The sequence below is a fragment of the Natator depressus genome, chromosome 8 (assembly GCF_965152275.1).
Source record: "Natator depressus isolate rNatDep1 chromosome 8, rNatDep2.hap1, whole genome shotgun sequence".
NCBI classification, from domain to species: domain Eukaryota; kingdom Metazoa; phylum Chordata; order Testudines; family Cheloniidae; genus Natator; species Natator depressus.
In genome coordinates, this window is record NC_134241.1 from 48,175,467 (window position 1) to 48,203,076 (window position 27,610).

The following is a 27,610-nucleotide window of genomic DNA, read 5'->3' on the forward strand; positions in this document are numbered from 1 at the left end:
TAGAGGAAGAGTGATGGCTGTTGGGGTTACCTTCTTTGTGGATTTCCATAATTCTGAATGGAAGTGTAACTAACATGGAGCTTTCAGGACGTATTTGCAAAGCTGATAAAAAAAACAAACCCATTTGCTTATGGGGAAAACCCCTTTAAGAACTGACAGGTATTTACAACTTTGACTGGCAGGTCCTTTTACTGGTGAACAAACAGATTTCAGTCTGACAAGTCAATACCATTTCAAAGCAGTATAGTGGGGTCATGCAACTCTTCTATCTGTCAGGTGCTTCATGTACCACCACCCAGAGATGTTTCTGCTACAGCTACTAGGCCAAAATTTCCCAGTTAAATTACTGAAATTCATTCATGTGTATTGGGGTCCTGCCTAGAGACTAGAACTTCCTGAAGGCCAACAGTGGGGTGTAATGGGCAACTGCTCTCTACACTGCATTGTAAGCCCAGGGTTAGTAGAATTCAGGTCCTGGTTTGAACCCTCCACCCTTGTGGAGTCCTAGGATCCTCACTCCGAACCTTGGGTTAGCATGATGTGTGTGCAGATGGAAGTGGGCGTTAGGCTTGAGCCTAAGTTTGAACCCTGGGCTTACAATATTGCAATATAGATATACCCTGACAGTTTTGCCATTGACTTCCATAGAGCAGAGTTAGGCCTTAATTTAGCATTGTTCTAATGCAAAATTTATTTATTTAATTTCAAACCATCCCCCTTACAAAATGGGACTTTCCAATGTAATCTAGATGGATTTGGGACCATCAAAACATTGATTCCAATAAACTTATTCTACTTTAAGTAAATCAGTCTTTTGATCCGGCTGTCTATTTTTGCATATTTTAGGAAACCTTTTAAAAACACATACACCTCTACCCCGATATAACACGAATTCGGATATAACACACGAATATAACGCAGTAAAGCAGCACTCGGGGGGGGGGGGGGGGGGGCTTCGTGCTCTAGTGGATCAAAGCAAGTTGGATACAACGCAGTTTCACCTATAACGTGGTAAGATTTTTTGGCTCCCAGGATAGCGTTATATCGGGGTAGAGGTGTACCTTAATATCCAAAGCTTTCAGGGCAGTATTTCTCAATTTGAGCCTCAGCGTTTTAGTGGGCATTGTAACACCACTCATTCAAATATGGCCCAGCCTCCCCAGTCATAACAGAGGGGTGAGGCAGGCCACATTTCAAGGAGTGGCATTATGACCCCATGAGTGAATGGGAAGATTTGCCACAGCCCAGCAGGAAGTTTGACATACCCATCCACTAGGATAAGAGTGGATGGGGAGAACCACCCATTTATTAAAGACTGAGGGCTCTCCGGGCCCAGCCTGCTCCTCTCTCATGTATTGAAAGGTTTATAACAAGGAAGAAACTGGCCATTCATATTTTAGTTTGCTGGATTGTTTTTTAATGGAAGATGTGATCAGAGTTACAGTTGAGGCCTGAATGAGGACAGCGATACACAACAAATATTGGTGCAAAATACTGGGAGAATCCAACCTCCTTTTAACAGAGAGAATGCAGGATGGGACTTCCTCTGGTGCTGAGAGAACATCACCTTAGATGCATCACCCTCCCTCGCCCGACTGTGACAGCAAGGGGGTAAACAGTTTAACAGGTTACAGTCCCTAAGTAAGGGTTGTGTCAAACAACAGGACAGCTGCCCTGAGAAAAGCTGGGCCTTCCAAACTGCTGACTAGCAATACTGCAGAAAATGCTGCGTAAGAGACAGACATTGGGAGAGGATATTTTATTGACTGGATACCAATGGGGACGGAGAGGCTGGGACCTGGCCACAACTCCTTAAGAGCAGGGATTGGATATTCGGCCCATGAAGATGATGGTGTTGATGGCAACTTCCCGGATGAGGAGCAGGAAGGGCCTGTTAGCATTGAAGACCATTTTGTTCATGGGAAACGAACGCCCCGAGATCATGACTACGGTAGAAGCTGCTGCCTCACTGCCTTCCTCATTCACCTGCCGATCAGACAGAAGATGGGATTAACATACAGTCCTCACGTACACGGGGCAGATGTGCATGTTGCAGCACCCCCTTACTTCCAGGTTGGCTGGGAGTGCATGAGAGAAAAGTCACAGTCACCTGGCTGTGAAACGCTCACTCCCACTTGTGAGAGGAGAGGCACGTTGGGTGCAGAGCTCCCAGGCCCTGCTGGCTGCAGGGGATACACCAGGCTTCTCCACATGGTACCACAGAGCACCCGCCCCCTCTGCTACAGTTAACAGAGGATTTTCAAGGAGCTGTTTTAAAAGGGTTCCCCCATTCTTTTATGGATCTGAAGCACACAAAATGATGCTTGGGTATTCTTCTATGTGAAAGTCATGAGACAGTCCTTTACACCTGGTTAACACTCCATGCATCCAGACCTAAGAGGCCAGATTTTCAAACTCATCTGCTTCCAAACTCTGATGCGTATGTGTAACCCCATGATTTCCAGCACATGGGTAAGTATGGTCCTGTGCAAATCGCAAGGGCCTATGCATGCCTGAAAAACAGGCCCACAAACCACCTGTGCTATTCTCATCAATACACCGACAATCCTGCAACAACAGGGGGATGAGGGACTAGTGCCCAGACTCTCAAAAGGTTTTTGGGCACTCAATTCCTACTGGTTTTGGTGGGAGTTCAGCGCCCAGGTACTTTTGAGGATCTGGGCCTAGGTGACTTAGATGCATCCTTCTCTGTCTCTAGATTCTCCTAAGTTCTAAATCTGCAACATTAGCTGAGGAAGCAAAACCAGCATCACGATCACTGGCTATTGAAATGTTTTTAAGCAAGTTTTATTGTTAAGTAAAAGGATATTTGTTGTCTCATAACTTCCCAGGACAAACAACTTTAATATTAAAGCAGCAGATCAGAACCGTCTAACTAAAATGATGACACTGAATTCGTTGCCCTGCCAAAACCCTGGATTCTCTGCCCCACCCCCTTTCTTTGGCAGCCAGCCTTACAGGGTATTTCTTGTATAGGCCCAACAATGCTGAAGGGGTCTGATCCAAAGCCCTCTGAAGTCAATGGGAAGACTTGACTTCAACAAGCTTTGGCTCAGGCCCTAGGTTCTTTACAGACTCCAAACCACACATTCTACTTTGTGCTGTTGGGCTTTGGAATTCAATTGTTGGTGGTTTCGGTGCCTTATCTTCACCTGCCACAGACTGGAACCCAGAAGAGTCACAGGCTTAGATCGGAAATTAGTGGCACAATTTTAAGTTTATCAGAGGGGAGAGAAGGGAAGGAAAAGGTTTTTGCTGCTGTTAAAAAGACTAAACAAAAAGTTACATTAAAAGAAACAAACCACAGGAGAGCACTGGAAAGCAAGGCTTACCTCAAGGAAGGCTTTGTGGAAAGCATCAGACACATACAGGTCTGTACGGCCCTCTGCAACTATGCCTAAAAAAAAAACAAAACAAACAAACCAACAAGCCATAAACAGACAGGGAACTTCAAGAACAGCTTTTTGAGAAGACAATACCCCGAGCACCAAAACATTTTGCTCTCACACCAGAGGGAGTTTGAGGCCAATGATGACACTAATGGGGAAAGGGCAAACGAAATGAGGACAAGGGTCAAGCTAAAGATCCAAATTCTGCCCTGCTGCCATTGCATTGGGCCCACAGTGACTTCAGTGGAAATCCTAAGTGTTCGTATATAAGGGTAGATTTGGGCCCTTAGCACTGAATATTTTGCAGGCAAGTTTAGTGCTGGTGGAAGATGCCAGTCTGACAACCCTTTCTCTGTAGATTCAACCCTGACCCAAACGCCACCCCTAGGATCAGCGGGGACTTTGCCCCAGTGGTGACACTGGCTTTTGTGATCAGGACACTTGTGCGTGGCTCAGTGGAGAAGCCACTACAATTCTAGCACTGCTTTAAAATACTTGGCCCCTCTCCACAGAGTGCTGCTTCATTTCAGTTCCCTGCCCCTGCTCTCAGTGTGGGAACCTGACAGGACTGACCTGGCAGCTTGGCACTTTCAGGGCTGAAGAGATCCAGCAGCCCCATGTGCTGCAGCTTCTCCTTCAGGCTGAAGTTGTCTTCAATGCGGAAGCGGGGGAGGTAGACAGAGAGCAAGATCTCCTTCATAGAGCCCAGCCAGCTCTGCAGCTGCTCTGGGGTCAGGTCCCGCTCCACTTGTCCAAGAGAACTGCCCATGGTGGGCAGGATGAGAACCATGGTGATGTCATCCCCTTTGTACGGTAGCTCCACCACCTGCACGTGGTCGCTGGGGACGGTGACGTGACGGAACTTTTTCTCCTGGTACATCATGGGGGTGGTACAGATCTGGCCGTCGCTTCTATAGAACTTATCCCTTTTTGTGTTCTGAGCAAGGAACTGCGATTTCCAGTGCCCCTAGGGGACCATGGTAAAGACAGACAGTAATCAGCCACAGATCAGAGAATCCCAGCCCCACAGCCCAGCGCATGCTGAGCCACGGGGAACCAGTGCAGTTCTCTCCCCTCTTCGGAAAGGGACACTCTCCGGACCATCATTGGCTTCCCATTTGTTACTAGCAGTGCCTCCTGTTTTTCATGCTAGAAATGGGCAGGACGAGGGGCGGTTTTGGCTGTTGCAAAACTTCAACGAGGATTCCATTTCTCATGAGCAAACTGAGATCAAGGTCCCAATGAACCTGAATCCCCCAAAGTTTTGTGAGAGAAGGAGCTGGCTCCCCACTGTTGTGGTGAATAGTGCTTTGGATTTCTGTAGTGAACAATGGAGGTTAGCCTCACTACCTGCCCCCAACCCACGGTGGGGAGGGGGCTTTGGATAGGGAAACAGACACAGAGAGGCTAAGTGACTTAGGTGACACCACATAGCAGCTCAGTGGCGGAGCTGGTTAGGGAACGGACAACTCCCCTATCCCAGAAGGATGCTCTTCAGCCCCCCCCCACCCCCCCACTTCCTCCCCGAAACAGAACTAACATACAGAACTCACTGGCTTGTCCCCAGTTGTGATGATTGCTGACTGTGCATCTCACCCCAGCTTGGGCAATGAAATCAGACCAGTCATATGTACTTTCTGGGCTGCAGAATTTGGAGCTAGATTCAAATTTCAGACCCTTTCCATATCTTAGGGGTGTTTGGATCTGGGATTTTGGCACAACCCAAATAAAGGCCAGCCAAAGAATTCTGATCTGGATTCAAGACCTCTCCCCGCAACACACACAGATCAGGGATGGGAAGGTCCAGGTTTTTGGTTTGGTTTGCATCCCTCTCTACCTTATAGTGAACTTCACTTTTCAGTTCTCTGTCCCAATGTTGGTGTGTTTGGGTTTTCACTGCTGTCCCCTGTTTGACTCTCACACAAGTCATCACAGCTGACAGGTCTGAGCCAGCATCTTCATTTCTTAAAGCTTCAGTGTGTCTGGGTTAGGAGAATGATCTACTGACTTCTCATCACCTCACCCAAAGCCTGGCTGTAGACCCCCTCTCTCCCTAGGGGAGCAGATTTCCCTAGGGTTGTTTCCTGTACCTTAAAGTAAATGGTGTTGACCAGCACCAGGACAGTGAGGTCATCAATGCCTCCCTCAGGGATCACATCAGTAATTCGCTTCTCGGTTTTATTAGCGATCCACTCGTTAATTAGAGTCCTGGACTGCTCCGGCTTTTCCTGGAGGAAGAGACCCAAAACAATAAATTATATGGGGGATTTTCAACACCCCATTGTCTCGCTCTGTAGGAGGCAGCCACCAATAATTGGCGGGACATGTTCCCAGTGCAGACCATGTGTTCCAAGCACCATGCTGCAGTACTCAGAAGTCAGAAGCTTGTAAATGGATAAACCAGAATCTGAGCTTAAAGTAGGTTTGGTCAGTAGCAAACCTGTGCTGCATTCAAGCACACTCAGTCACATGCAGCCCCTTGCCCCTGGTTCACAGCACCCATTAGGCCGCTCCAGCGAGGTGAGGGAGAGAGTTTATCAACAGCACAAGGAATTGGAAAGGGATAGAAACTAAAGTCCTTTGGACTCACTTTGAAGTTCAAGGGCCAGAGTTTGGCTCCGTAAACCACCTCACTGATGTTCTGGTAGGTCTCATTGAAGGTCAGAGATTTCTCCCCAAAGAGACGATTGGCCGACACCAGCTCTGAGGATTTGTTGGCCTTCTTATAAAGCCGGCAATTCAGCTTGGCGAAGAAGAAGTGGATCTGATCAGATGTCTTCTCTGAAATAGTGTCAAACCGGAAAACCTAGGGAACCAAAGGAGTGAGAAGGAATCCCAGACCTGGCTCCCCATTTCCTGTAGCCACAGGCAGAGGGGACAGGCTGATGCCTGCTCATTAACTCCACAGACACAGGACCACTCACTCTGGACTTGATGAGAGCTCTTGGTTTGTTTGGTTTTATTCACATGGAAGCAGAGATAGGCCTGATCCAACCCCCTGGATAGGGTCTGGAGATTTTAGACCTGTGGAGTTTAGACACATCCACAAACTTTGCAGCTGAGCCCCCATCTCTCTCTCTCCATGAAAGCTGGGTGCAGTTGTGCAGAAACAAGACTTTGAAATGTCCAGAATACAAACACCATTTAACAAAGAAAAATGTCTATATAAAAATCATACGGCTGCTCCTCTTTCTCCTCCTCCCCTTCAAAGCACAGATGTCTCCCCTCCCACACTCAGACTATACCCTACCCATCCTCCTCCCCAATTGTCTCTTTTGCCTGATCCCTTCTCTCTACCCTCTTAAGCCTCTACCTTACACTAAGAACAGCTTCACAATTCTCGTTCACCAACCATCCTCCCTCTCTCCTTTCAGGAAGCGAATGGAGCCCTTATGGCTGCTGCATGTGGAATTAGGAGACCTGGATTCTTTTAAACCCTGGGCATTAGCCTGGGAAACTGGGAGACCCAGTTTCAGTTCCCAGCTCTGCTGCAGAATTCCTGCATGACTTTGGGCAAGACACTAAGGGTTTGTCTACCCAGGAAATGTTTCTAGTTATACCACCAGTATAGTCACACCACTGCAATCATACCAGTGTAATTACAGGTTTCAGAGTAGCAGCTGTGTTAGTCTGTATTCGCAAAAAGAAAAGGAGTACTTGTGGCACCTTAGAGACTAACCAATTTATTTGAGCATAAGCTTTCATGAGCTACAGCTCACTTCATTGGATGCATTCAGTGGAAAATACAGTGAGGAGTTTTATATACACACAGAACATGAAAAAATGGATGTTATCATACACACTGTAAGGAGAGTGATCACTTAAGATGAGCTATTACCAGCAGGAGAGCGGGGCGGGGGGGGGAGGGGGAGAAAACCTTTTGTAGTGATAATCAAGGTGGGCCATTTCCAGCAGTTAACAAGAACATCTGAGGAACAGTGGGGGGGCGGGGGGGGGAATAAACATGGGGAAATAGTTTTACTTTGTGTAATGACTCATCCACTCCCAGTCTCTCTATTCAAGCCTGAGTTAATTGTATCCTGTTTGCAAATTAATTGCAATTCAGCAGTCTCTCGTTGGAGTCTGTTTTTGAAGTCTTTTTGTTGTAATATTGCGACTTTTAGGTCAGAGATCGAGTGACCAGAGAGATTGAAGTGTTCTCCGACTGGTTTATGAATGTTATAATTCTTGACATCTGATTTGTGTCCATTTGTTCTTTTACGTAGAGACTGTCCAGTTTGACCAAAAGTACATGGCAGAGGGGCATTGCTGGCACATGATGGCATATATCACATTGGTAGATGTGCAGGTGAACGAGCCTCTGATAGTGTGGCTGATGTGATTAGGCCCTGTGATGGTGTCCCCTGATAGATATGTGGACACAGTTGGCAATGGGCTTTGTTGCAAGGATAGGTTCCTGAGTTAGTGGTTCTGTTGTGTGGTTGCTTGTGAGTATTTGCTTCAGGTTGGGGGGCTGTCTGTAGGCAAGGACTGGCCTGTCTCCCAAGATTTGTGAGAGTGATGGGTCATCCTTCAGGATAGGTTGTAAATTCTTGATAATGTGCTGGAGAAGTTTTAGTTCGGGGCTGAAGGTGACAGCTAGTGGCGTTCTGTCAGAGGCTCGTTCACCTGCACATCTACCAATGTGATATATGCCATCATGTGCCAGCAATGCCCCTCTGCCATGTACTTTGGTCAAACTGGACAGTCTCTACGTAAAAGAATAAATGGACACAAATCAGACGTCAAGAATTATAACATTCATAAACCAGTCGGAGAACACTTCAATCTCTCTGGTCACTCGATCTCTGACCTAAAAGTCGCAATATTACAACAAAAAGACTTCAAAAACAGACTCCAACGAGAGACTGCTGAATTGGAATTAATTTGCAAACTGGATACAATTAACTCAGGCTTGAATAGAGAGACTGGGAGTGGATGAGTCATTACACAAAGTAAAACTATTTCCCCATGTTTATTCCCCCCCCACACACCGTTCCTCAGATGTTCTTGTTAACTGCTGGAAATGGCCCACCTTGATTATCACTACAAAAGGTTTTCTCCCACCCCCGCCATCCCGCCCCGCTCTCCTGCTGGTAACAGCTCACCTTAAGTGATCACTCTCCTTACAGTGTGTATGATAACACCCATTTTTTCATGTTCTGTGTGTATATAAATCTCCTCACTGTATTTTCCACTGAATGAATCCGATGAAGTGAGCTGTAGCTCATGAAAGCTTATGCTCAAATAAATTGGTTAGTCTCTAAGGTGCCACAAGTACTCCTTTTCTTTTTACCAGTGTAATTATCCATGTGGACATGCTTATTCAGGAATAAGAGTCCACCTGGGGTGTTAAACCAGTGTAACGTTAGTGGTTTAAATTCACATCTCCTTATTTACACCAGTATAACTTTCCCAGGCAAAGCCCTAACCTCCCTGGGTCTCGGTGCCCCTTCTGAAAAGGGAGAACAGCACTTCCCTACCTCACAGGGGTGTTGGGAGGATAAATATATTAAAGATTGTGAGGTGCTCGGATACGACAGTAATGGGGGTGCAGCTAGGTACCTTAGACATATGACTCTGCTACAGAGGAAACTGGTGTCAGCCGAAGGACCAGCACATCTGGCTCACAGTCCTGTGCCCAGAGCACACCTCTCACTTGGTTAGTCAAAGTGGAGCAGTACAAGCAAAATGAACAAGCTAGAATCCCAATTATAATTGGGGGCTCAAACAATCTGCCATTCGGGTAATGGGTGGATCTTGTTTCTGGAACTGCTGCTTTGTTACAGCCCATGCAATCATTTACTCATGAGGCAGGAGCCCTTACCTTGCTGCAGTAACTTCTGCTTAGAGATCTAATGCCAAATAAAAATGGGCACAAGCCATTTATATTCTCAGCTGCACTCCCCTCCATTGTCTTCTATCCCATGGAGCTTTCATACACGCTATGGAGGAGCCCTCTGAAAACTAACACTGCCATGGCCCCAGTAGGAAACTAGAGACCCTGAAAGTCACAAGATTTACAGCCTAGTGACACATGCCTAAAGTGCCCTTTTCTGGCTACCGTGAGAACCAGAAAACCTGCTCCTCACTTCGACTGCCCTCTGTGTCAGCTTTATTGTCAGGCTTTCCAAAGAGACACTCATGCTGATAGAAGCTCATTTCACTCAGGCCACCCGAGAGTCACCACCCGGCAACAACTGGGTGTGGATCTGGAGAATGCCCTTGAGCTGGCTCCAGGGAGATGCCTCAGGCACCTTTTCATTGATTCATATTTTTGCTAATGGGTTTCCTAGCAAAGTGAAGACACTGAGCCTATCTTGCTAGTCTACTGCAAATGGTGCTAGCTTAGCCTGCACATGTGAGCTCACAAGGGGCTGAATCCAGCCACGTTAGCATCAGTGGGACTTATGCCATTGACTTCAATGGGAGCTGGATCACCCTGAGGTTCATTAGAAACACACTGGTGGGACCACTCCATGGTTAGCACCACAGATTTCCCTAGGGCAGGCACAGACTGTGATAACTGCACTGAGGATCTTCTAAGTGCCTTGAGATCAGTAAGGACTCAGCTTCCTGGATATTGGGTGATGCTGTGAATTTATGATGTCTGAACTCAGAATTTAGTCTGTGGTCTCCACCCCATTTTATTCATTCCAGGAGGCAGCCTTTGTCTGGCAGCATTTCCATGGAGCGATAGGAGAGTTCTTTTCCCTTATCCGGATAGGGGCATCCTGAGTTTGGGCTGCTGTAGGAAGGGGGAGGAACTCTAACACTAACTCCATGCCCAGGTTTCATTAGGTTTCCCTCAGTTTTCAGCACAAGGATGATCTATCCCTGCATGTTAACATTGCCTTGCTACGCACTGTCAGGTCCACTAGGAGCCAAGTATTTGCCTTCTCCTCGGTGCCCCTTGAAGAGTTTCCCGCTCCTCCATATGGAGCCAACAGGCCCGAACCCAGAGTGCAACTGAAGAATTCACTTCAACCATTGGAGCTACAGGAGTTGGGATTCCCAACAGACCAGAGGAAAGCCAGCCTGGAGCTTCCTGCAGTGCTCTCCACGAGGACAGGTGTCCTGACAAGGGGCTTGTTTAGCCAAGAGGTCTTTCTCTCTAAGCAGGGAAATATCCTGAGTGGAGGAGCCCTAGAGAGAGCTTTATCACCAACAAACAGCTGGCAGCCAGCCTTTAGTAACCTTGCCCTAACTTCAGTTGCTAGGATAGCAACTAGAAGAGGCTGAGGTGGCGCCACTCACCTCCATGAGCTGCTGGAGGGTGTTACCGCAAGCACCAAGTTTGGTCATTGCAAAGGCTGTGGAGATGCTGAGGGGTGACATGAAGATGTTTTCATTGTCATTCTTGGAGTCTGCCAGGTGTTTGTAGAATTCTGTGGCGAAGCGGGTGTTGGCCTTCGATAACTCCCAGACACGAGGATTAGTAGATTCTGGGATCTTCTCCTTCATTTGCTCCGACCCTAGCCCCTCGCTCTCCTTCTCAGGGTTACGGTAAATGCACATGGGATTCACTGGGATGTCCCTTGGCTTTGCAGTGCAGATATCTTCCACAGGGTGGTACTGAGGAGTTACTGCACCCCAGAGGCTGATGATCAACCACAGGAACATATGCATCCTCCTGAAACCAGAAAGAGAAGTTACAATCCAGCTGCAAGCCTTGCATGAGCCATCCCTCCAAATGGACTCATGGACATAACAGCCATTGTATCAGTCTCCTCTCCAAACTCACTAGTCCGACTGCAATCTTCATATGGAAATCATTCCATTCCTCAGGGCTGTCAATTAATTGCAGTTAATTCACACAATTAACTCAAAACAATTAATTGTGATTAAAAAAAATTCATTGCCGTTTTCATTGCACTGTTAAACAATAGAATATCAATTGAAATGTATTAAATATTTTTGGATGTTTTCCTACATTTTCAAATATATTGATTTCAATTACAACACAGAATATAAAGTATACAGTGCTCACTTATTATTTTTTAATACAAATATTTGCAGTGTAAAAATGATAAACCAAAGAAACAGTATTGTTCAGTTCACCTCAGACAAGTACTGTAGTGCAATCTCTATTGTGAATGTGCAACTTACAAATGTAGATTTTTTTGATTACATAACTACATTCAAAAACAAAACAATGTAAAACTTTAGAGCCTACAAGTCCACTCAGTCCTACTTCTTGTTCAGCCAACTGCTAAGACAAACAAGTTTGTTTACATTTATGGGAGATAATGCTGTCCCCTACTTATTTACAATGTCACCTGAAAGTGAGAACAGGCATTTACATAACTTTTGTAGCTGGCACTGCAAGGTATTTACATGCCAGATATTCTAAATATTCATGCGCCTCTTCATGCTTTGGGCACCATTCCAGAGGACATGCTTCCATGCTGACCATGCTCTTTAAAAAAATAATGCATTATTAAGTTTATGACTTAATTCCTTGGGGGAGAATTGCATGTTTCCTGCTGTTTTACACGTGTTCTGCAATACATTTCATGTTATATCAGTCTCAGATGACGACCCAGCATATGTTGTTCATTTTAAGAACACATTCACTGCTGATTTGACAAAATGCAAAGAAGGCACCAATGTGAAGTTTTTAAAGATAGCTACAGCACTCAACCCAAAGTTTAAGAATCTGAAGCACCTTCCAAAATCTGAGAGGGACGAGGTGTGGAGCATGCTTTCTGAAGTCTTAAAAGCACAACACACTGATGTGGAAACTACAGAACCCGAACCACCAAAAAGGAAAATCAACCTTCTGCTGGTGGCATTGACTCAGATGATGAAAGTGAACATGCATCAGTCCTCACTAATTTGGACGCTGTCTTCTGGAAGCATGAAGGGACATATGAATCTTTAGCATATCTGGCACATAAATATATTGCGACACGAGCTATAACAGTGCTATACGAATGCCCATTCTCACTTTCAGGTGACATTGTAAATAAGAAGCGGGCAGCATTATCTCCTGCAAATGTAAACAAATTGTTTGTCCAAGCAGTTGGCTGAACAAAGAGTAGGATTGAGTGGACTTTCTAGGCTCTAAAATTTTACAGTCTTGTTTTTGAATGAAGTTACAAATGTAGAATTCTGTACAAAAAGTAAGTTCAACTTTAATGATAAAGAGATTGCACTACAGTATTTGTATTAGGTGAATTGAAAAATACTATTTCTTTTGTTTTTTACAATGCAAATATTTATAGTCAAAAATAAATATAAAGTGAGCACTGTATACTTCGTATTCGGTGTTGTAATTGAAATCAAAATATTAGAAAATGTAGAAAACATCCAAAAATATTTAAATAAATGGTTTTCTATTATTAACCATGCAATTCATCACAATTAATTCTTTTAATCGCTTGACAGCTCTACTCTAAACATTTTCCTAGTCCTTAGCAGGAGATGAGCTCCATGCTCAGTCCCAGCTCAACTTTATGTTATTGAAAGTTACTAACATGGGAAATACCAAGTCAGCAGAGTGAGGGGACAGTAAAATGATCTTTTAGGCAGTCCTACAAGGTGTTAAACAGAGGTGCCCGCCCAGTGCCGATCGCTGTTTGAGGAGCTCAATGCACTTTACATTCATTAACACTCACTGTGCCCCTGCAAGTTATGTCAGTATTACTGATAGGAAAATCAGGCCAAGCAGAAAAGGGGCTATCAGAATGTCATACTCAAGGCACAGGTTAGCCAAATAACTATTACTAACTGATGGTCACACCTCTGCTCGTGCAAGGATTATAAATCCCACCACTTCTTATGTTGCTCTGATCAGCAGTAGCATAGCAGCCCAGCTTAGCGTAGGCACAGTGGAATGCGCAGTATTGAGTACGCCTGTTTATAAGGCTTCCATCACTATGGTTTCTACATGCATTTTTGCATGGCTTAACATTTTGCATCAGATATCCTATGCACTGCAGCATACAGACCACGCTCCTGTCTAGCTTGAAAGACAAGGAATGGAGACTTGGCTACTTGCCCAGGACTCAACATTCCATGGAGAGCCTTTGCAAAAAGATGGATCTATCTTAGGTTTTCCCACAGTGCCCATTACCACAGTAACCCAGCATGGCATACTTTATGGCTAGGTGCAAGCTGAGGTGCATTTATCTAGGGTGATTCCATAGATATGGTTCCACTACCAGGAAAGTGCAGCCTCTGGCAGTACAATTTTTACTCAAAGGCATTTAGATAAAATGGTATTGGGAAGGAAGTGTGGCTTTGTGGTTAACATGGTGGCCTATGACACAGGAGATCTGGGTTCTATTCCTCTCTCTGTCCCAAACACTGTGCGTGACCTTGTGCAAAAATCACTTCCTCATCTAGAAGGGAGCTAATAATCCTTCCTCCGATCCTTCGCTGTCTTCTCTCTTTAGACTGCAAGTTCTCCAGGGCAGAAATGACCTTGTTAGGTGTCTGCAGAATGGCTAGCACAAAGGTCTTGCTTGAGGGTGGTAGCCGTTTTTATTATTTACATAGTAATAAACAATGCAAAGGTGACAAGTGCTACAGAGAGGTCTAGAAACAGAATGAAGAGCTGCAGGCGAATAGCCAGGAAAGCTACCCACAGTGCTAGCTTCTGAATGTTTCATTCCCAGTGGGAGCAATGAGTAAGGGGTCAAGGCAAAATTGAGATCTGCACCCAAGGGTCTCTGCTGTGTACATGGACAGCCAGAACTGCTGTTGCTTTCCTCACTTTTAGCCTACCATCTTCACTGGAGAAGGTTTTTCTGAGTATTATAACTGCTCCTCCAATATTGTATCAGTGACTGATTTTGCATCATATCTCCCATTTCAGGAAGTTAGGAGGAGCAGCAGCAAGCTGAAGGTCCCAACTCAGCTCTCAGTCAGCTGCAAGGACAGGTTTCAGAGTAACAGCCGTGTTAGTCTGTATTCGCAAAAAGAAAAGGAGTACTTGTGGCACCTTAGAGACTAACCAATTTATCTGAGCATAAGCTTTCGTGAGCTACAGCTCACTTCATCGGATGCATACTGTGGAAAGTGTAGAAGATCTTTTTATACACACAAAGCATGAAAAAATACCTCCCCCCACCCCAGCCCCCAACTAAAACCCCTCCAACGCATCATTAAGGATCTACAACCTATCCTGAAGGATGACCCAACACACTCACAAATCTTGGGAGACAGGCCAGTCCTTGCCTACAGACAGCCCCCCAACCTGAAGCAAATACTCACCAGCAACCACATACCACACAACAGAACCACTAACCCAGGAACCTATCCTTGCAACAAAGCCCGTTGCCAACTGTGCCCACATATCTATTCAGGGGACACCATCACAGGGCCTAATCACATCAGCCACACTATCAGAGGCTCGTTCACCTGCACATCCACCAATGTGATACATGCCATCATGTGCCAGCAATGCCCCTCTGCCATGTACATTGGCCAAACTGGACAGTCTCTACGTAAAAGAATAAATGGACACAAATCAGATGTCAAGAATTATAACATTCATAAACCAGTCGGAGAACACTTCAATCTCTCTGGTCACGTGATTACAGACATGAAAGTTGCGATATTACAACAAAAAAACTTCAAATCCAGACTCCAGCGAGAAACTGTTGAATTGGAATTCATTTGCAAATTGGATACAATTAATTTAGGCTTGAATAGAGACTGGGAGTGGTTAAATCATTATGCAAGGTAACCTATTTCCCCTTGTTTTTTCCTCCCCCCCGACGTTCTTGTTAAACCCTGGATTTGTGCTGGAAATGGCCCACCTTGATTATCATACACATTGTAAGGAGAGTGGTCACTTTAGATAAGCTATTACCAGCAGGAGAGTGGGTTTGTGTGTGTGTGTGTGGTGGTGGTGGTGGTGGTGGGGGGTGTGTGTGAGAAAACCTGGATTTGTGCTGGAACTGGCCCAACTTGATTATCATACACATTGTAAGGAGAGTGATCACTTTAGATAAGCTATTACCAGCAGGAGAGTGTGTGGGGGGGGGGGGAGGTATTTTTTCATGCTTTGTGTGTATAAAAAAAGTGTATCTTCTACACTTTCCACAGTATGCATCCGATGAAGTGAGCTGTAGCTCACGAAAGCTTATGCTCAAATAAATTGGTTAGTCTCTAAGGTGCCACAAGTACTCCTTTTCTTTTTGCAAGGACAGGGTTATTTACAGGCACAGATATGCTGTCTCTGACAGCCTAATGTCCACATTTTCAAAGCTAAAAGCCCTCGTAAAGACACGTGCCTTAGTGCCTATCATCATAGTGTCTAGGCATTGCTTTTTCCATAACCAGGCTATAGATCAGATGCATTCTTCAGGAGTCAAAAAAGCTAACAGAATGTTGGGAATCATTAAGAAAGGGATAGGTAATAGGACAGAAAATATCATGTTGCCTCTATATAAATTCATGGTACACCCATATCTTGAATACAGCGTACAGATGTGTTTGGCCCATCTCAAAAAAGATATATTGGAATTGGAAATGGTTCAGAAAAGGGCAACAAAAATGATTAGGGGTATGGAACAGCTTCCGTATGAGGACAGGTTAATAAGACTGGGACTATTCAGCTTGGAAAAGAGATGACCTAAGGGGGCGGGGGGAATAGGATAGAGGTCTATAAAATCATGACGGGTTTGGAAAAAGTAAATAAGGAAGTGTTATTTACTCCTTCTCATAACACAAAATCTGGGGGTCACCAAATGAAATTAATAGGCAGCAGATTTAAAAACAAACAAAAGGAAGTATTTCTTCACACAACGCACAGTCAACCTGTGGAACTCCTTGCCAGAGGATGTTGCGAAGGCCAAGACCATAACAGGATTCAAAAAAGAACTAGATACATTCATGGAGGATAGGTCCATCAATGGCTATTAGCCAGGATGGGCAGGAATGGTGTCCCTAGCGTCTGTTGGCCAGAAGCTGGGAATGAGTGACAGCCGATGGATCACTTGAGGATTACCTGTTTTGTTCATTCCCTCTGGGGCACCTGGAACTGGCCACTGTCAGAAGACAGGATACTGGGCTAGATGGACCTTTCGTCTGACCCACTATGGCCTTATGTTCTTATGAGTGAATTCCACAGACATGGGGCCACCCCTGGCAATACAAACTTTACTGAAAGGTGCTCAGATATCATTGCAAATGGCATGCATGCAAACCTAAATAGAGCAGAGAAGATTGGCTGGTCCTGCCTTACACCACGAGAGAACTGAAAGTGGTCATGTTTTAAACAAAGATGGTGGAATTCTAGTCTGACTGCAGTCAATGGCAAAACCCCCATAGGTAAGATTTTTTTTATTTTTATTTTTTTTTTGTGCCCTTCTATCCTAATGCTGGTGTGGGAGGGTCAGGTAGAGAATTGCTTAATCAGCTCAAAATTGCCAGGCTCCAAGCAGTCTCTCGCATGTTCATGGGAAGTTCAGGAGTCAACACCCAGAACGCACTTTAGAAACAACCTCCTCCTCCCCCACCATAATCAGGGTCTACAATCCAAGTAATTTTCCACTCCAGTACCTTTGCTCAACAATGTTGTCTTCTGACAAGGGCAGCGTTCATTAGTGTTAAAAATTTATGGCTAACTCTCTAACAAACATTCTCCCTCCACAACATGCACTAAGACATCAGTCACTATTATTGGCTCTGACTGCTTGAAAGCTTAACAAATATTAAAGAGTGTAAGCCTTTGTGGAATTGCTCCCACCAGAGCTTCTTTCTTGTGAAATTCCCAGGAAAAGGAGGTGCCCCTCTGAGGCAAATAGCCTATTAGAGAGACAAGTGAGAGAAAGCCAGGACTTTCCAAGCCTCCTTGAAACAATTTTGCCCCACTTTACAGTTTAAGAAGTGAAGGGTTTGCAGGCATTCTAGTGAGCAGCACATGGCGTAACCAGGATCTTTAGGAAACCTAGATGGAACTCTACAAAAACAGCCCCTCAGCACTACAGTCAGGGATCCTTGACAGACAAGCAATCCAGCACTGGCTGGAGTTTTTAAGTTTCTACAAAGTAGGATGAGTCCATGAGAAACCACGTTAATGAACATGAAAATCTCATGGGAAGCAAGCAGGACTGTGGAACCAATTCCTCTTACCTTGTGGTGTCTCAGATTCCTCGCCTACTGGACGTGATCTGCAACGTACAGTGACAGGCACGCTTGCTTTAGAGCAGGGGAAAAAAATCAGACACAAAGCTAGTCAACAGTAGCTTCTGCACTGAATTTCTGCCAGTCCACCAGTGCTCAGTCAAGTCAGGGGAGAGAGGGAGGGGAGAGGTGGGATGTTGAGGTCAAAGGTTGATGACCAACCGTGGAAGGTTAAGCAAAGAGTTGAACAAAGCAATGTTTGATCTGAAAAAGGTTTTAAAGTTCAGTCTGAGGAGGGAAAGTTTGGTCACCTTCTCCACATACACTCCAGGGCTCCCCAATTCTGGCTGATAAAACACACAGACGGAAGAGGGAAGAAACATCAGGTAATTGGTTTACATTCACCAGATATCATTTGTTGGCCTTTTAACTGAGAATAACTTTCAGCATAGCCAAAGGAAGGACTGGTCATGGCCACTTCCCCTTAATTCATTGGGAATGTGTATTTCCTACCAGGACAAGAAAAGTACATTTGTATTACCGAGAAATTATCAACCTGTCCTGCAGCAAAGAGCCTGGCCCAATGCACTCTGAAAGTCACAAAGATTCCCACTATAGTGGGTGTTGGAATGACACCAATTAGAAAGTTAAGGCTGCAGCAGAATTGTGATAAAAAAAATATCCACGTACATAGGGCAGTGTACATTGGCAGGGGTAGACTATAGTGCAGATTCGGGACCATCTAGCCAGGATACAAGCCTCTCTCTGCTCCAAAAGTGATTTGATTTTTAAAACTGACAGCATGCAGGGTTGTTGTAGCCATGTCGGTCCCAGGATATTAGAGAGACAAAACGGGTCAGGAGCTCTCTTTCAGTGGACCAACTTCTGTTGGTGAGAAGCTTTCGAGTTACACAGAGCTCTTCAGTCACCTTCTCTCTCTAGGCTCTTACAGTGCTTTGCTGGATCAGAGAGTCACTGCAGCTGGGGGAGGCCCACAACACAGAAGACATATGTCAAGACTGCATAGGCACTATTCTTGTGTCTGACACAGTAAATGCATTAAATCAAATATTGTTTGCTTTTTGTCTCTATGGAGCAGGCAGTTTTTGTCATGATGCCATGCTCTGTTGCACTGGGCAGGTGTTGGCATCTCAGGTTCCTCAAGTGAGAGGTGAAACTGGTGACCCACTCACACTCTCCCCTGATGGCAAAGGTTCAGAAGCATCAGCCATACTGCTGTAAAGGTCTCCCATCTTCAACTCTAAGGAGAAAAAAGTCACCATTCACAACAGAGAAAATAAGAGGCTTTGCAGGTCTCCCCCAGTACAACTGGGAAGAGCAGACAGGCCTCCAGTGTGTGTCACTCTCCTTGGCAGACTGCCTTTTGAAATATTACAAACCTTTGGATGTGGCCATGCTTTTGAACAATGCACAGAGCACCATGTTGGCCCCAGTGACATCGAGGAGGGTGTTGCACATGAGGTAGTGGGGTGTGCGCGCGCGCCTCAGTTTCCCCATCTGAAAGCTGTTTTACTCTGGGCAGAGCCATGAAGAACCTATTTTGGGTGGCTTATGGGTCAGGAGACAAATTGGGTGGGGCTGTTTTGGAGCACAGTAGTAAGGCTTTCACAGTCACTCCTCACGGGAGGAGAAAAGAAAAAGGTATTGAAGGATATTTGAGGAGGCTGTAGGAACAGTGGCCATGCTTTCTAGCACAGCAGCACATTGCCAGGTTCTTGCAGGGAGCCGTAGACAGGGAGACTCCAGAAACATCAGAGGAATCCAGCATTTAGAGCAGAGGACTGGGATTCAAGCAGCCCCATGCTCCAGCCCACTGCAACAGATTCCCTCAGTTGCTTTTGGATAAACATGACCTCTGCCTCAGTTATCTCATCCATAAATGGGGAGAATAAACACTCTCTCTGGAAGGAATAAGGTAGGGGTTAATTAGGGTCCGTAAAGCACTCCGAACATGGAAACTGCTAATCCGCAGAGCAACCACAGATGCCTTCCTAAGGGATCAAACAGATTCATCACTTACTGTAGTTCTAAAAAGAAAATCCCAAGTTGTTTTCCCACTTAGGGTGGGCTCCCCAGCATCCTGGGACCCAGACTATTTGGGATGAGCAGCACACCTTTCAGCACAGTGCACTCTGAGCGTTAGTCACTCAACAGGAGTTTATGCAATCTGAGCATAACAACAGGCTGAGAACAAATGGATTTACGAGGGGGCCTTAAATGCAGTCACAGCCACTACCAGTCGCACAACAAAATGTGCACGACATTGGATGAATGATGCCTGGGGTGCAACTTTAAAGATGAACGTAGCATACACAAATATCTGAGTGAGTTGCCAGTTACAGGGGCTGCCCTTGGTTTGTGCTGAATGGGGTCAGGTAGGACAAGACAGAATTTTCACTGAAGAAAGAACTTGCTCCACACACTTGATGTCCCCTGCCCTCAAGAGGTCTAAAATCTGCGCCTATTGTAGGTTTGCTAAAGCCAAGAAGCAGCAGGGGGCAGGGTGTGAAGAAGAGAGTGCACAACCACCACAGGTTGGGGGCCAAGCTTACTCTCATTCTGAAGCAAATGAACTAAAATACGTATTTCAATGAGGTCAACTGCATTACAAACCTAAGACTGCCAGCCCTGCACTTCTAGAACACAGGCTCTTTAAACAATAAAGGATTGTCTCAAATATCCGTTTTTGTGCATGTCTGGAGGACACACAATGCACAAAAATCACTCTGCGCAAAGGAGAGGATTCAAGGTGAGTTACCACTGTGCCTGAGCCTGCCATGACTCCCTGACCAGAGAGGAAAGGGAAGAAGCCTTCAAAAAGGGGCACAGGCTTCTCTGCTCAGATACTGGGCAGCTCCCTACCCTGCAGGATTCTAGAGGCTGTACTGGAGAAAGAGCTTCATGACTAACAGGATCACATCACACAAACTTAGGTGACCACACACTTCAATCCCGAGAGAAAATGAGAGATATTTCAAATGTGTTCTCCATTAGTTTATCATTTAATACAAATGCTGACAGAAAAGCCGATAAGACCTTATTGACACTTCCATCTGTTTACAAACCCCAAAATGAATCACCCCCTTTCTACTTGTTCAAATAAATCCTCCTTTAGGAGCCTTAAAAACTATGCTGGAGCAACATGAGGCTGAGTCACTTTCAAAAGGGAGGAAGGAAACAGCATTTCATCATGTTGCATTTTTTATATAACCACCATACACACACAATAGGTTTGTTTTTTAATACAAAAGTGAAATCAGAAATGCAAAGCAAACCAATTAAACTCACAAGGGAAAATATTAACTTTCCAACCAGACACCCTCCTGGTTTTAGTATCGGTCAACCCCCTTCTTCCCCTCAACATAATATGCAGAAGGCTTTTACTTTTAAATTTCAATTTCAGAATACTGTGAGGATTAAAACACAGGGGAAGGAAGAAAAGGCAAATTGTGCTGTCTCCCCAAAATGGCATGTAGATACCTAACTCACACTGAAAGACACCTAACTACCATACATGCCTTTCAATAACTCCCCCAAGCCAAATCTCCATGTACCAGATTTCAGTTTCCCTGTGTGCACGCAGAATTCACAATTTATGGAATTCTACCCACATGTTCTATTTAATCTCTACTCTTTAAAAAGAGTGTTTTGAGCGGTACAAACAGTATTTATAATAATCAGCAAGTGTGGAATGTGCTGTCCCTTTAAGTCTCAGGACATTTTTTTTCTTGACAGGGAGGAAAAAAGGGGAAAAGCAACAAGAGGCCACTTCAAACGAAAGAAAGAAAGAAAGAAAGAATGACATTTTGTTCAACGCTGACCTATAGGAATGGCATACAGGCATCCTTACTTATCCAAAGTACTAAATAAGTTCAAGAAGTCATTCATGACTCGACTCAAATCTCATGGTCTCCTTTATTATCCTATTTTTGTTTAATTTTATTTTAATTTTTTTTGTTAAATATACCTCTGCAGGGCACAATCACATACAATCAATACGATTGGTAAATTACACAAGCTCTATCCCAAGCATATATGCACCAATGTTAAAAAGTTATTTTTAAAAAACCAAAACAAAAAAATAAAATAAATTCCACCCAAAAAGGTGATAATGACTGCAGAATGTCTCGGGGAGACCGGTATGAACCTAAGAAACCAAAGAAAACTAGGCTTACAAATAAAAGTATTTCTGTAGAGAAATCCCACAACTGGAAACAGTTAGGTGGCTTCTGAAGTGGGAATCCATGTGGTTGTGTGTGTTCGGTCCCTTAACCGTCATAATCCTCCTCCCCACACCTAATACCCACTTCCCCATAGAGTGGAACAAAATGGGAACAGAGCTCTTCACATTACTATCACCGGTTATCAAAAGCGGAAAAAAATAAAATAAACCAAGCTACAGTGTAGCTGATAAGCTGACCTTCAAGGAAAGCTCCTCTTAGCACAGAGGCTGCTTACCTGGCAAGCAGAAGCCACAGGGAAGGCAGAAATTCCTTACACTAGAAAAGCTAAGAGTCTCATGTTATTGGCTATTTTGTCCACATTGCAACTGCCCACTTAGGAGAAGCTGCAAAGGAATGGCATAAAAATTAACAACAATGGATCGGCTATGTTGCTTGGGGGGTTATTTCTCCTCTCCTGACTCAGGCTGTTTTCTGCATGCAGAGAAAGCTTCTGCCACCTCTAATAAAAGCTAGAAAAGAGCTCACTGCATAGGTCCAGTTGTGGGATCTATCCAGTACACAATCTGGTTTGGATGCCAAAGACTTGTGAGTATTATCTGCCACAAATTAACAACAACTTTAATGTTACAGAGAAGCAAATGATTTTTAGTTTATACCATAAACATCAAATACATCACAGGATTTTGTTTTTTAGTTACAGATACATATACATATTTCAGTATATCTAATACTTTTTCTTTTCATGGACTGCATCTCCCTTTGGTTGTACTTTCCCCAAGACAAAACTTTTTTTCTATTTTTAAGTTGATACTGCTGTGTTTTCCTTTTGGCCAAAAAACTTTCAGAACCAGGAGGAACTGGTGAAACTTATGAACTCCAGATCTATTGGGCAAAAGCGTCCAGAATCTGGTGGCTGGAGCTCAACACCTGAATGGAAGATGTCTGATTTTCAAAGGGGCTGAGCATCTGCAGCTCCTACTGGACTTAGAGGTTAACTCTGTGGAAGCTGCAGGGGCTCACTAGCACTCAAGCTCAGATCACTTACTCAGGTGGCTGAACTGTCAACATCCAAGTTGGGACATTTTGGCCACAGTGTTACGAAGTTCCACCTGCACTGGGAGGCTGTTAAGAAGGAAGTCCAGTGTACACAGAGGAAGAACCAAGTTCTTCATGAACTTCTTCATTAGAAGATTTCAAAGAAAGCTCCACTCTCTCTGCTTACAGTGTTCAGAGTTCCCATGGCATGAAACAGCTCTCACCACTTATTCAATCATTTTAAATGACATTAAATGCTCCTTTCCCCTCCAATTAGGGTCCCATCTACATCACAACAAATCAACTGCTTCCAAGGATGAGGCATGATCAAAGACACAGTTAACACCTGTTTTTTTACTATGATGTAGAACCTGTGTCAGGAGACTGTGTTGGAATAAGGTCCCCCAGACCAGTTGACTTGACATGTAACTGAACTGGCACTTAAGCCTCTTCCCAGTATCTGCCATTTTGTCAGAAAGCAAGTAGTTGATGGCATCAGTATTTAATTTTTATATTTCATATTAAAGTTACGGTGAGACAAAATCAGTTTCAATGTCATATGAACAATCTTGGCCATGTACTCACATACTGCAAAGGACACAAATGTCACTTCTCAGCACCAAGGCTGTCTTTAGAAGGTGGCTCAGAAGTGCTGATTAATTTTTAATATAAATTGAGATTATATTTAGCATGACCAGCCTTTCACCAGGTCAATGTCTGAATCACTATGCTGAACAAAACAGGGGAAGCATTTTAGTATGTTAAAGGGATGTATAATCTTGTGGACAGTAGCATCAATCACTGTCAATACTGCCAATATTCGGAGGTGGGGCAGAAAGTGTACATGTTTTAGAGACAAGGGGAGGAGAAGGGAATCAATATAATGGATGGTTATGGAGGTGAAGTCATGCCAGTTATTCTGCCTGCTCATTTAAACTACTCTATGTAGTACTTCACATTCAAACAGCTTTTGCACGGATTTGTTTTCCCTTTGTTAAACAGAGGAGGCTAGCGGGCAGCACTGCTACTCAATGCTCTCATTTTTAGCATTGAATTTCTTGGGCTTTTTTCTTAAAGTTTAAGTCAATTTTTGACTGAAGACAGCTTCTTGACAAAGTGCTCCCTCTTCAAAAAGCTGCCCTGAGGGTTGACCTGTGGCTGTCAGAATATTTTTAAAAGCTCCACACTTTCGTGAATGGGAACAGCAAGAAGCTGAGGGTTTTCTGATTACTTTTACTGTTTAGGTATTCCCCTCTCAATTTCAAAAGCATAAACTGGCAAGAGATTTCAGTGAGCCCACTGAAAGTAGTAAAAACAAAAAAAAAAAAACCAGCTTTACTGTATATCAAACTCAAAAGCCCAGTTCTACTTCTTTGCAGTTCAGTGAGTTTGTCACAGATATTAAATGCTTGTTCTCAGTAGGCAACCATGTCCTTGCATGAAGTATTTGTACTGTATTTGATTTAAAGCAACGGTACAGCTCAACAGGAGTCATGTCAGTCTCACTGGACTTCCTTAGAAGTCAGCAAAGATTCACGTTTGCAGCAAACTAGTTTTTAGAAATTTTAATTTTAAATCCGCAAAATCCAACAGGTTAATCAAGGAATAATTTTCATAAACATGGCTTTTTAAACTATGTAAACTTCTAAGTGCCTTCTCTGCTACCTGTAAATTAGCTGAGAGTGTGCATGGGAGTGGATGAAAGAACAAGTATGAAAGTTAGACTCCAAAATATATTAGGTGCTTAAACACACCATTTTCAAATTGTGTAACTAGATGAACTGAAGCCACCATTTAACATATGTTTAAGGCTTGACAATCATTAACTGTGCAAACTGCTACCAGGAGAATACAGTCACCTCACAAAATTCTACAAATATTTGACTATCAAAATGGCTATCCTGGGGGGAAAAAAGGTGAAAAAAGTAAAGCACAAGTCTTTGGCTCGCCTTTAAAGAAAAACAGCAGTTTACCATGTTTATACAGACCCCCTGTTTGCCTACCAGTAGGGGCAATATCACATTTGTGCATCACTGAGTAATAACACCATTAGAAAAGGCAACTTCACAGAAGTTATTGGCTAAGCGAATTCATTTGAATGCTCTGTTTTGAGGCAGCAAGCTGTCACTGTTGCACGATCAGGGAGGATGATGGGCAAGCCAGAGGGGTGGACTAGAGGGAGATAACAAGGGTCAGTAGAACCTAGACAGCTGAAGAATTTGAGGTTAAAGTGGTAACAGGACTACATGTATGAAAGGTGCTCAGATCCACAGGATTTCTATTTTGAAATGGTGCAGGGCAGCCTACAAACGGCCAGAAGATAAGGATATAGATTTCGTCAATTAAGATTGGGGAACTGGGGCACATGTAAGAAGGAAAAAACCCATGATACTCCAGGAAAAATGAAACTGTTTATACTCCTAGTGGGTCAACTATTTGTGTCTGACATTGTGAAGACTAGCGCACTATTCGAAGTGTCTCATTTTTAGGGCTCCGTGTACATTATGGTTGAAACTCTGCTAGCAACAAGCACTCAAAGGTTCGATCTACACCAGCAAATCTACCCTACTTGCCATACAACATGATAGTGTCCCAACAGTATTCCAACACTGTTCTTGCTGGAGTAGATGGGACCAAGCCAGGCTATAGCAGTTTCATTTAACTGAAATGGAGAGTGTCCTGGTGTAACAGGGACAGGAACAGGACACAGAAATGAGTGAGGCAGTAAACATAGCTTGTCTATGGGAATTTAGGTTATCTGCTTTAACAATCAGTCCTTGCACCTGAAGAGTAATGGGTTCTCTCAGCTCTGCTGGCAGGATTTTTCCACAGAAAGTGGATTTCAGATACTGTCTTCATGAAAATTTAAAGCCTTTTTCTGGTTCCCTATTTCCACTAGTTTTATCACCTAAACTTCTCCAAAGAAACACAGGGAAAGAGCAAGAGCAGGAGAAAAAGGAAACAAAGCCAAAATCAATAAGGTTTGCACATATTAAACAGACTAGTTAACAAGCCAAACGACAATGTTGAGCAAACAGGGCATTCACCTGGAGAGACTGATCAAAACAAGGACACTATGCACAAAAAGTACAGCACAAACGGGTGGAAAAACAACATAAAGGTACTCTTTCTAATCCATAGGTTTAGGAGCATTTACCCTTGCTGACCTACATGTAGTGATCTGAGTAGTTCTTACTGTAGAATTTTTCTTTCCCTGGCTTAGAGAGAAGAGAGTCAGTTTTGAACTGGGAATTAAACTAGTTGGCACAACAGATAATGGGCCATAATTTTTTGCTCCCTCCAGATTTTCTTCCTACGGCGGCGGCGAACGTGCCATAGCATGCAGTTTTTTTTTTTTTTTTTAATAATTTTCATTACTTTATGTAAAGAAGAGTTTTCTAGTCAAAAGTAAAAAATCTGGCATTCTGCACTTGCCCTCCTAGATTAGAATACTGCACTAAATTATCTTGACTAAAATGAGCTTATGTTTATATTAACACAGCAAAAAAAAAAAAAAAAAAAAGGTTCTTAAAAATAACACAGTCAAAGCTGACCTGGTGTTGGTGACCTTCACTTCAGGAGTAGAGACCACAGCATGGGTCCCTGAATCAGCTCACTCACCAGCATGCTGTCAAGACAGCGCACTGAGCCCACCCTAACAGGGAGAAGAATGTAACAGAAATAATCTCTCAGCGAAGCCAGTCCAGTCCTCCTAAACCGGAAGGATGGAGACCATGATCAAGGAAGGGGCAGGGTGTAAACATGTGTGAGTGGGAGAAATAGTGCAGCTGGTGAGAATCCAGGGCAGAGAAGAGTCCTCCCCACAAATCAAGGGAAAAAATAAACAAGCCTCAAAACTGCTTTCCTTGGCAATTCTGAGGCCAAAGTTCAGCTAAGAGTGAAATAAATGTGCACAAACGCACGAAGAGTGTGGCTGTGTGCCAAAAATGCTTTATCTTCATTCAGTGCTTCTACCTCCCTATCAGACATTTGATCAGAACAGCTGCGCTCATGTGAAAAAATTCTTAAAACATACCCAATATATATACAGATATAACTATGTATATATGTATATATATATATATATATTTATATATATAAATTTTTATTTAAATAAAAAAGAAAGCTCGAATCCCAAGCCAATATGTGTATCAAATCCTTGACCAGCCAGGTCTGTAGGGCATAATCAAATTCAATGTGAAATAGTATATAAATGCGGTGCCTTGACTGGGCAAATTAAATAATCGCTACTCAAAAGAGTCTTCTGTTTGGACACTCTACTGGTAGGCAATATAGTGGGACTGTATCTTCCCCCTCCCCCATTTTGTTTAAATTAACAGTATAATGGACGCAAAGCTTAGTCCAAGGTTCCTATGACCTCAGCAGGAATTAAGGGTTAAGAAACAACTAAACAAGAAAAGTATTAACTCTTGCTTTTACCCAACCAAAGCAATGCAATAAATTTATTACATAACCAGTGCTTTCTGATTTAGTTGTTAATCCAGAAAGAAAAACAAAAAGTAGGCCACGGGGGCATGGAGGGAGCAACACTGAACAGACTCTTCTCCACTGAGCTTTCTATTCAGAAGGGCTCAGTTCAGTGTAGGCAAAAAGAGTCAAAATACATGCAGCAAGAGCAAACCCTCACTGATTTTTGTGCCTGTTAAGAGGAACTTTTCAGTGGAATGGTACCACACAGAACTGAAAGGCTTGACTTCTTACAACCTTTTCCATTCAGGTGTCAACTCCACCTACCCACCTCCACTGGGAGACTGAGCAAATGACATAGGTCACAAAAAATTCCTGGCTTTGAAGTATTCCAAATGCTTCTAGCAGGATCACTGTTGGACCTGAAGTGGCATTTCTGGATGCAACTTTTCT

At 43.8% G+C, this 27,610-nt stretch overlaps 1 protein-coding gene across 2 annotated transcripts; it reads right to left on the bottom strand.

Annotated features, from left to right (window-relative positions):
- Nucleotides 1-1,375: 1,375 nt before the first annotated feature.
- Nucleotides 1,376-26,787, bottom strand: SERPINC1 (serpin family C member 1). Of its 2 annotated transcripts, none has more exons than XM_074960976.1 (7): nt 26,284-26,787; nt 10,668-11,043; nt 6,001-6,216; nt 5,501-5,638; nt 3,984-4,377; nt 3,354-3,418; nt 1,376-1,986 (listed from the first exon to the last, which is right to left on the bottom strand). In XM_074960976.1, the coding sequence occupies exons 2-7, from the start codon at nt 11,037-11,039 to the stop codon at nt 1,813-1,815; spliced, it is 1,359 nt and encodes a 452-aa protein (XP_074817077.1). In that variant the 5' UTR covers nt 11,040-11,043; nt 26,284-26,787; the 3' UTR covers nt 1,376-1,812. The 2 variants fall into 2 exon arrangements, with proteins under 2 accessions (XP_074817077.1, XP_074817078.1); XM_074960977.1 differs by lacking the exon at nt 26,284-26,787 and adding an exon at nt 17,499-17,661.
- Between the last annotated feature and the right edge of the window lie 823 nt (nt 26,788-27,610).

What these genes read in the sequence shown, in the direction of transcription:
- SERPINC1 (XM_074960976.1), bottom strand. Translation starts at nt 11,039, where the DNA reads ATGCATATGTTCCTGTGGTTGATCATCAGCCTCTGGGGTGCAGTAACT. An exon ending in CCCTCCAGCAGCTCATGGAG is followed by an intron (nt 6,217 to 10,667) that starts GTGAGTGGCGCC and finishes TTGGTTCCCTAG; the next exon opens with GTTTTCCGGTTTGACACTAT. An exon ending in TCCACAAAGCCTTCCTTGAG is followed by an intron (nt 1,987 to 3,353) that starts GTAAGCCTTGCT and finishes TCTGATCGGCAG; the next exon opens with GTGAATGAGGAAGGCAGTGA.